At 39.0% G+C, this 11,170-nt stretch overlaps 1 protein-coding gene across 1 annotated transcript in view; it reads left to right on the top strand.

Moving 5' to 3' along the window:
• The window catches only part of rbm20 (RNA binding motif protein 20), a 169,708-nt gene extending 168,058 nt beyond the window's left edge, over positions 1 to 1,650 (top strand). Inside the window, exon 12 of the mRNA XM_052027719.1 lies at positions 1,528 to 1,650. Coding sequence (XP_051883679.1) covers positions 1,528 to 1,650 — 123 coding nt within the window. The remainder of the gene's footprint in view (positions 1 to 1,527) is intronic.
• The last annotated feature ends 9,520 nt before the right edge of the window (positions 1,651 to 11,170 follow it).

Raw genomic sequence — 11,170 nt, forward strand, 5'->3', positions numbered from 1 at the left:
TCACCTCCCAACTGCCTTTTCTCAAGAGAGAAAAAAAGATCCAGTCTATTCATTCCTTCTTGATTAAGTCATGTTAAAATATAACAAGAGAAGGTGACTTAGGTCAATCCTTTCACACGTCATTAGTGAACCACTAAAATTTACCAATTTAAAATGCAAACTTATTAAAGGCCTTCTCCCTGTGAACAAAAGATTTTTTAAATTAAAATCCTTCATCCTGTATTCTTGTCCTAGGTTCCTTGGTACAGTATTTCCAAGCAATTGGTTGTTAAACAAAACTCAACTTGCTTGGTCAAGACACCTGATGTCCAGCTACAGCATCTTAAAATGGTGGGGAGCAGAAGTATTATGGGTGGTTACAAATCCTGATTTTAACCCACAATACATTTCTGCCTGTTGGGCTGGTTAAATATGACCCATAGAATGTTAATGGGAACATACTGAAAATACTAAAGTTATAAGTAACATTCCAAGAGCTCACAGATAACCCATGAATGGCACATCAACAGTAGTTACCTCTTCCCTGCTGGTCACAACATTGTGAACTCAGTTTCAGCATTGCAGTACTTTGTGCAGACCTCTAATGTACAATAATAATGCTGAGTACTAACGGTATGTTTTTGATTACATTTATTTTATTCAAAATTATTTTTGTTTCATGTTCTATTAATCATGGTACTTGCTCTAGAATGTTGTCTTCTATGGGTGAATAGGATTATAGAGTCTTTCTGTTGTATAGCTGTTCTAGATGAGGACATTTTATAGTACTGGACTGCTGTCATCAACATAGCAGTAGAAAACTTCTATAAGGCCCATGTAACATTTTCCCAACCCCACCCTCACCCATGAGATTTGTGACGTATTCCTATAATTTCTATTGTAGAATTAGCATTGACACTGTCCTACTAAACTGAGAAGCCCTTTATGGAAATCCAAAACAGCAATATCAATTACTGTAAAACTCTTCAGGACATCGAGAAGGTGCTATATGAATGCAAATCTGAAACAAAATACTGCAAGTGCTGGAAATCTAACAAAAAACTAGAAAATTCTGGAACTGAAGTTCAGGCAGCATCTGTGGAGAGAAAATTTAGAGTTAACATTCCAGGTCAATAAGTGCAAATATTTCTTTTTTGAAATCCTTAAGATATATTTTAAGTTTAATTTCCAATGTGAAAATGCTCTGCTTTGTTCTGCATGAAATCTTCCACTTTGCAGTGTTAATTTTGACAGGTTCAAATATAGATTGAAATTATGTTCAAATCACAGCATCTCGAGGGAATATAAAACTCATAAGATACATATTTTAAAATGTTTAAATATTATCTTTCAGTGAAGGACTATAGAAGAATGTAAAATATAGAAGAATGTAAGAATGTTGAATTCCTATGTGACCTATTTTTGCCGTTTCTACCATAGTTGGAAAAGTTTAAATTATAAAAATTGGTTATTCAACATTTTAATAATTATGGATCTTCTGAACAAGGATTTATTCACATTTATAAAGAGAGTTTCTTTTCATCACAGAAATACTTATCACAGTTGGCTGAAGAAAGCCTGAAGGAAGGTGAAAGAGATGGAAATCCCGGAATGGAGGAGGAAGTTGGGATCATGCCGCAGTTTGAAACTAAAAAGCTCAATCCTTCCTGAAACAGCCAATTAAGATTAAGCTCTAGAGTCTCCAATATCAGTGGAACCAAGGCCTAATTCTTAAGGATTGCTTCAGGATGTGGAGCTGGAAATAACACACCAGGCCAAGGAAGGGGTTAAAAAAACAGAGAAAGGAGAGCGAGAGAGAGAAGATGGATCCTCCCATTTATTGTGATACTTTGGAAAGATGCCTTTGTCCTTAATCTTCATTGATCAGGCCAATCATATTCAGGGAATTTCTAGTTTCTAATAACTGTGATTATGATTAAATGTATTGGTTTGATGAAGAAATTTTATTTGGACCATTTCATATGGGTAATTAATTTATGTCTGGGTAACATATTGTTGGATTTAAGATCAGATTATTGATTAGTTTGATTTTACATTTCTGTATAATTTATTAGAAGCAACAGAAACTCTTTAAAAACACTGTAAACACATGACAAAATTATAATTTAGGAAATTGTATCAGGCGAACAGATATGAATTTAATAAACATTTTATTTAATGACTTAATGATTACACTGATGTAAAGATAAATACCAATTGTTTTACCACGAGGCTCAGAAAATTATTTCGCCATTTTTTTCCTTCCCTTCTTTATCTGAAAGTGTCAGGAACCCCGTGTTACCTAGTTCAGGGGTCTTCCTTTACTTCTAGGACTCAACTACGTGTACTAACTGAAGTTCAGGCAGCATCTGTGGAGAGAAAATCAGAGATAACATTCCAGCTCAATGACTTCCATCGTATAAGTGCAAGTGTTTCTTTTTTGAAATCCTTAAAATATCTATTAAGTTTAATTTCTAAAGTGAAAATGCCCTGCTTTGTTCTGCACTAAAACTTTCTCCTTGCAGTGTTAATTCAGTTAACCATTTGAAGTATCACAGGCTCATCAGATCTAGTCATTTAAACCAAGACATTCAGCAATCACCCATGTGCTCCTGGCCTGTGTTAAGTCCATTGCAGAAAAGCTTAGATTTAAAATTAATGTCCGTCTTCAAATCCCTTAATAGCCGTATCCCTCTCCATCTCTATAACCTTCTGCCAGCCCACAACACTGAGCAGATGGTATTCTCCAGTTCTCCAAACCTGAATGTCCCTGATTTTCATTGCTTCACAACTAGTATCCACAGAATTCGCTGCCCATGCTTTAAGCTGTGGAGGTTTCTCTGTAACCTTTCTCCTACTCCACCTCTCTCTCTTTAAGATGTTTCTTAATTTTTCCACTTTGACCAAGCTTTTGTTCACCTGTGCAAACATCTTCTTTGACAGCTCGGTGTCAAATTTTATTTGTGAAAGCATCTTAAGACATTTTAATGAACATTCAAATGCATAACATTTCAAAGCTCATCCACTGCCTGTGAGACACCCTGGATTGACGTGAAGCTGTGGAAGGTAAATCTTTCCTTTCATCTCTCTGGATCACCCTTTGTCATCGAACACCTTGTGATCTTTTTTAATCACAGCTATTAAATGCTTATCACCATAGGGCTGCCAGTATAACACTGTGATGATGCAGACTTTTGTGGTTCACTTTAGAGTCATAGAGAGATACAGCAGGGAAACAGGCCCTTCAGCCCATCAAGTCCATGTCTACCAATCACATACACACTAGGGGAAATTTATAGTGGTCAAGTAACCCACCAACATGCATGTCTTTGGGATGTGGGAAGAAAGCAGACCCTCTGGACGAAACCCACACGGTCACAGCGAGAAGGTGCAAACTCCTTGAGGTCAAGATTGAACACGGGTCTCTGGCACTGTGAGGCAGTGGCTCCATTAGCTGCGCCACACTGCTGCCTTTATAGATATCTTGGGTTCTAATGTGATATGTATTGATTGTTGTCTTTAAGAGGCAAGTCACACACTTCACATTTATTGGAATTATTCCTTGAGATGAACAGATTGTGGCTATTAGTTGAACAGATAATGGAAAATATAAAGCAGTCTAATTGGACAGTTGGAACAGCTCAAATCCTCGGGAGCAAAAAAACTGTGGATGCTGGAAATCTGAAATAAAAGCAGAAAATACTAGAAGCATTGAGCAGTCAGGCAGCATGTGGAAAGAGAAACAGAATTAATGTTTCAGGTTAAACACCTTTCATCAGAACTGGGAAAGTAAGAAAATAAATTAGTTTTAATTCTCAAAGTCTTGGGGAGGGATGGGTAGGACAAGGGCAATGTCTCTGATACAGTAGAATCAAGATTGCTGAGATAATCCCACTATACATGGAGGCATCAGGTTGGTAGATTAAAAAGGGAAGTTATGGAGTGCATCTCCAGAGATGCTGAACGTTTCCAGCATTTCCTTATTATGGGAGATGCTTGCCTTTATTGGCTGGGCCTTAAAATGAAATGACAGAGAGAACATGCACAACAATAGAACCTGAGTTAGGCCACAGCTACAGCATGCAGTTCTAGCCATCATACTTACAGGAAGTATGTGATTGTAATACAGTGCAAAGAAAATCTATGAAGATTCTGCCAGTGCTAGTGAATTATTGCTATGAGTAGAGTGAATAGGCTGGGTTTATTTTCTTTTAGACAAAGGTGCCAGACTGGAAATTTATTGGAGGTATATAAAACTGTGGGAGGCCCAGAGAGGATGAAGATGAAGGACCTCAAAAAGGACTCGGATGAGACCTTGATGTGACCTAATCTACAGGGTCATGGACCAAGAAGTAGGAAGTGAGATTAGGCTGGAGAACTCATTCTTGGTCCCCGTCAACATGAGTACCTATGATCTCCTTCCATTCTGTAGAATGTTGTAATTGTACAGCAAGCAAGAAAATCATTAAACATTAGTGGTGAAAGCATATGGTCTTTTTCCCAGGGAAAGGGAACTAAAAACTAAAGGGAGACACAAGAAAGACCTCAGATGCTGGAAATCTGGAGTAACGCACAAAACAAAAAGTGCTGGAAGAACTTAGGGGGCATGGGTTTAAGGTGAGAGGTGAAAGATTTAAAAGGGGCCTGAGGGGCAACTTCGTCACACTGGTGCGTATGTGGAACGAGCTGCCAGAGGAAGTGGTTGAGGCAGGTACAATAATAGCATTTAAAAGACATTTGGATAAGTACATGGATAGGAGGGGTTAAGTGGGATATGGGCCAGGGCAAATGGGACTAGCTTGGTGGGCACTATGTTCGGCATGGACGAGTTGGGCTGAAGGGCTTGTTTCCATGGTGTGTTACTTCATGACTCTATTAGTAAATACTGTATATTATGTTTTGATGTTAGTGGTGAAGAGACAGGGCACAAATTGAGTAACAGCGTGGCAACTTTAATATGAAAATCACATTGGAAATTATTTAAGGAGGGACTGGACTCAATTTGGAAAAGGTTCATTAGGTTTACTCCTGGGATGAAGTGCTTCTTTTCTGAGGAACAAGGTTAGGCCTCTGCTCCTTGGAGTTCAGAAGAATGAAAGGTGATATTAATGAAAGATTTAAGACTCTGAGACAGTTTGACAGGTAGTGCTGAGAGGCTGTTTCTGCTTGTGGGGGAATCTAGAGCAATGGGGCATAGTTTCAGAATGGGGTATTGTCTACTTAGGACAGCAGTGAGGAATTCCTTCTTTCAGAGGTTCATGAATCTTTGGAATTCTCTACATCAAAGAATTGTGGAGGCTGAATTATTTAACATAGTCAGTGCTGAGATAAATTAACTTCGGGGGAATCGAGGTTTATGGAGAACAGGCAGGAAGGTGTAGTTGAGGTCAAGATCAGATCAGCCATGATCTTATTGAAAGACAGAGCATACTTGAAGGGTCATATGACCTATTCTTGCTCTTATTTCTTATCTTCTCATATTCTAAATTAGTTTCTACACTTGAAGAATTGTTATCCTAATTGTATGCAAATATCTTGTGTTTTTTGAACTATTTTGAAATATTCTTTGAAGAATGTGGTTAAAGTCAGAGAGCTTTAAACAGCAACTCCTTTTTAATAGATTTTCAATAATACAGCAACATGAAAAGATAAGAGAAAAACGTGGCAGTGCACAAGAACACTGACGGGTGATAAATATGAAAGGTCAAACCACAAACCACCTTCTTTGATGTTTCAAGTCAACTGCATGTCAGTGACAATTTTTTCTGTCAAGCAGTACTTCAACAGAAAAATAACTAGGCTTAAACATTGTCAGTGCAATATGTCGGAAGCATGTAGATCTGTGATTCTGCCATGAAATGGAGAGATGCAGATTTTCATCTACATTTTTTCCCACTGCTGACCACTGAGGCTTTGTCTATAATCCAGACTACCCTTTATAAGTATTGTTACCTTTTTATTAGAAAGCCACTATCCTTAACAGTGTCTTGATTCAGGGCTTTTTTTCTGTGTAAGCCCTACATTCAGTACCACCGAATGAGTGGATAGAGTAGATAAAGGGAAATTATTTCCTCTGGTATGGGCTTCACAACAAGTTGGAGGGGCGAGAGGGTGGAGGAACGGGGTGTCCTTAAAGTTATAGCTTTATATTGGGTGATATCAGGAAGCAGTGGAAATAAGGAGCTTTAATATTTTTATCAGCCCCATTTATTATTACATATGCCTCCAAAAAGCCATTTAGTACCATTCCCTCACTGACAGAGTAAAGCAGGAGGTTAAGAACCAGCTCTCTCAATTGGCCAGAAGCTCAAATTATACATTGACAAGCAATAAGTCAAGACACAAGTTATGCACCAAATGATCCAAACCACTCACACGTATATTTTTCATCCTTTCAGCATGTTGAGCCATTAACCACTACACTTGCACTGCTTCTATCTTTCACAGCTAAGTATAGTCACTCAGTATTACATTGAGGTACATTCACAGAAAACACTAATGAGAGATTACTTCATTCCTTATCACTCAGACATGACATTTGGACAGATACAGGCTGCTATCAGGCTGCTAAGAGCTCCAGAGAATGTGCATATTCATCCAACTGTATAATTAAAGCAACTGTCTGTTGGAGGAGGAGCCCTAGTGGGCTCTTGTAATGTTTTCCAAGCACTTGAGCAGAGACAAATGTGATCAATTTCTTTCTTCATAATTTCACCTTGTTCATTATCATAGCATCACACATCTTCTCTCACATGACATTGTTTCACATGACATTGTTTGTGAAAGTGTGATGATAGCGGAAAATTATCCTTTGGGTGTTGAGTAGGAGCTTTCTTGCAGAAGTGTCCATCAAAAATTCAGTTACAAACTGGGCGTTAATTTCCAATATCTAAAAAGCCAGAACACCAAGTACAGAGCACACCCAGATTTCGAGATGAGTTTCTGGCAGGATGGTGAAAAGTGTGAAAGTTGAACTTGAAATATGGTGAAGACTGAGAGAATTATGCCTTTCCTAGTCATTAATGTTACCCCGTGGTTCCAGATAATTAGATAGATAAGGAGGTCTTAGAATCTAAATTAGCTAACATTGAGATAAGACTATTTGACCTTTAAGAAAATCAAGGTCCCACATTATCTTGATTTCATCCTGTTGTAGGGGTTAGCATGGGCCCACATTCATGGACCCAACCTCACAAGTGGTTAGCATCAGTTGAAGCTGGCTAATACATGGGCCCAATCTCACAAGTGGTTAGCACCAGTTGAAGCTGGCTAATACATGGGCCCAATCTCACAAATGGTTAGCACCAGTTGAAGCTGGCTAATACATGGGCCCAATCTCACAAGTGGTTAGCATCGTTGAAGCTGGCTAATACAGGTTGAAGACATGTCTGCAACTTGTAAAGGGAAGCTACTTTGTATTTGCAGCCAATGATGTTCTTGACATTATCATTGATATTAACATTGCCAAGCCACTCACCATTGACTAAAAGCTCAGCTGGAGCAGCCACATAAATGTCATGGCTATAAGCTGTGTATCCTATGGTGAGTGACACCGCCGGACTTTTCCACCATCTATAAGGCACAAGTCAGGAGTGTAATGGAATCTTCCCTACTTGCCTTGATGACTGCAGAGCCAACAACTCTCAAGGCATCTAACACTATCCAGGACAAAGCAACCTACTTGATTGGCACCCCATCAGCGCCCTAAACATTCATTCCCTCCATCATCGGTGCACAGTGGATGCAGTGTGTACCACCTAAAAATGTATTGCAGTTTCTCACCCAAGCTACACTAGCAGTACCTCCAGATCTGAGACCTCGATCACAAGGCAGGCATGGGCAGCAAGTGCCTGGGAACATCATCATTTGCAGGATCCACTCCAAGTCACCCTCATCCTGATCTGGAAATATATCACCATTCCTTCATCATCACTGGGTCTAAATCCTGGAACTCCCAATCCGACAACAGTGTAAGAGTACCTGCAGCAGAAGGGCTGCCAAGATTTAAGAAGGCAGCTTACCAGCATTGTCAAGATTCTGAAAATGAATTAACAAAAAGCTGCATTGATTTTGGGAATGTGTTAGAAGCCATGGCTGATGACATGCAAGAGCAATTTACAGACACAGCTCTGGTGGCCTTGGTTGATGAGATGAAGAGAGGAGCCGGGTCATTTACCAACATGGTAAATGACCCGGTCTGTGTTCATTGTCAAGTGTCAGCAGGAGGCAAACACAATTAAGATGAAGTAACACACAAAATGCTGGAGGTCAGCAGCATCTATGGGGGGAAATAAACAGTTGATGTTTGAAGACACAAGAGATTCTGCAGATGTGGAGACACAAGAGATTCTGCAGATGTGGAGACACAAGAGATTCTGCAGAGCCATAGATGCTGCCTGACCTGCTGAGTTCCTCCAGCATTTTGTGTGTATTGCTCTAGATTCCAGCATCTGCAGAATCTCTTCTGTCACGACTGAGATGAATACCAGGGTAGTCACAGTGCCTCGAAAGGTCATCAAGTTACTTCTTCTATCACAGATTAATGACATGTCCTATTGCTCACCCATGAACAATCTGTACCGATCACAACTCGTACCCAAATATCATTCAATCCACCATACCTTCGTACACTATACAAGCCACAGAAATGCATCTCGCAGTTTCAACCTACAGAGGATTATTCAATCATGGCAGGCATATCTCAACAACAGATGTTTCACAGTTAATCCTTCTTTTCATATTCAACTTTGACCTTCTCTCGCAATCTTTTCCAATTTAGAAGCTGCAGGTTGTGTAAGCATGCACCTATAATTTATCACCTTTCCCCTGGTCATTCTCCCTTCTCCCCCCTCCTGTCAGGCAAATGATACAAAAGCTTGAGAGCACATTCCACCAAGCTCAAGGACAGTTTCTAACCTGCTGTTATCAGACTCTTGGATGGACCTCTCATACTCTAAAAGATGAACCCTTGGTCTCCCGATCCACCTTGTGGTGACCCTTGCACTTTATTTGTCTACCTGTACTGCACTTTTTCTCTAAATGTAATACTATTCTATTTTCCTTTTTACTATCTTGATGTACTTTTGTATGGAATGAACTGTCTGAATGGCACACAAACGACAATTTTTCACTGTTTCTCGGTACATGTGACAATAATAGACCGATACAAATGCCAATACCCATAAACATAACCTTGTGCCTTTCTCCTTTCAGAAATCCCATTTGGCCAGGTTATGATGGTTGACACAAGACAGCAACAAGGAAGGCATGTATTAACTCGATCTGGCATTCTGGGCTAACAGCAGAGAAACTGCTGCTTTGTCCATTGATGCATGTACAGCATAGTGCTAACATGTACGGCACGGTAATGTAGCAGTTAGCGTAACACTATTACAGCACCAGTGACCTGGGTTCAATTCCCACCGCTGTCTGTAAGGAGTTTGTAGATTCTCCCTGTGTCTGCATGGGTTTCCTCAGGGTGCTCCGGTTTCCTCCCACGTTCCAAAGACGTACGGGTTAGGAGTTGTGGGCATGCTATGTTGGCGCCAGAAGCATGGTGACACTTGCAGGCTGCCCCCAGAACACTCTACGCAAAAGATGTATTTCACTATGTGTTTCGATGTACACGTGACTAATAAAGATATCTTATCTCCAGTTAAACTATACCTTAACACTTAGCATTTCTTTTATGACTACTGAAATTCCAATGATATCCATCAATGAAATAAATTAAATGTGTTCAACTAATTCTTCTTCAAATTTACATCAAGAAATCCAAAATTCATTGTGGATTCCTTGTAGTCAACAATAAATTTGGAGTGCATGATTGACAAATGGTGTTAGATACTTCATTATGTCCAATTTCACAGCAGGAGGGGGTAAGATCAACATTGCACAGGGATTGACATCACAATCAATCTATTTAATGTACTTATGGTACACACAAGCTATGTGCATGCTGCTTCAATCCTTTAAAAAAAACACTGGAATCAATTCAATCAGGGCTATTATAAAGACAGTTACTAAGAACTAAATTGCTGCAAAAACCACCAGGGTTGCCAATAAAGTTTTAAACAAGAAGGAAATATCACCACTGGCCACCAAGATTCAGCAAACCCTGAGACTGACAGGCTAACTTTGTGGTCACTGTCCTTATGAAAGTGTGATGCTGCCCATTTTGTAATTGAGATGGAATTCAACTCAATAATTTATGTCATGTAGAAAGAATGCTGAATTTCAGTATGAACAGTGCTTTAGACTATGTTTTTGTAACACTTTATGTAATACACCAATTAAATAAGTCAGGCATATACTCTCCACATTTGGCATCTCCTACCTTCCATCTTGTGTTAATAGGTGAAAACCACCTTTTCCTACAATTATTTCTCCATGGTTCCATTGAGATAATATAGAATTGGTTTGAATTCCTTCACTTTATAATATATTTAGTTAGTAGGGAGGCAAGAGAATAGTAACTACTTTCAAATGGCTGGGCAGGACCAAAACTAGTCTGAACATGTAATATATAACTCCCTAACAATGTTCAAGTACAGCCTTGTACACCAATGACAGAAAAGCTATTATGAAATGCAAGTTAATTGTGAAGGATTGTATTGCTAATTGTGTGGGTATTCACTTTCAAAACCCACAAACAACACTCTTGTATTTGGTTTGGAATCAGCAATGAAATAGTGAACAATTTATGGAATTCTTTAATAGTCGAGTTTCACTTTAGGTTGAAGACCAGATGTTTACAAAATCTTAAGAGGTTATTTTAACCCACTAAAAAAACAATTTTGTTGCAATTCAAATCGTACATGGGCATTAAAATCAGATGGACGAGTTTTAGTTGAACCTAGCCATTTGGAAGGAATTTAAATCAGATGGAGGCATTAACATCAGATGGATTTTATTCTGATATGACCAGACAGGAGATTAACTCATGAGCAAGACTTCCCACAAGCAGTTAAAATTCAGCCTTTAACATCTGAAAACTCTCAAATTGTACTAATGTTCCTCTAATGAAGACTAAAGGAAGATAGAACTTGAATTTATTTGATGTTTCTCAAGGCTTCAAGATGCACCAAATGCCTTAGTGTCAATAAAGTTTGGAAGTGTTGATATATTAAACATGGCTGCCAATTAGCACACAGCAAGGCCTAACAAACAATGATAAAACAGATAATCTTTT

This window comes from Pristis pectinata, chromosome 12, assembly GCF_009764475.1.
Source record: "Pristis pectinata isolate sPriPec2 chromosome 12, sPriPec2.1.pri, whole genome shotgun sequence".
Lineage (NCBI taxonomy): Eukaryota > Metazoa > Chordata > Chondrichthyes > Rhinopristiformes > Pristidae > Pristis > Pristis pectinata.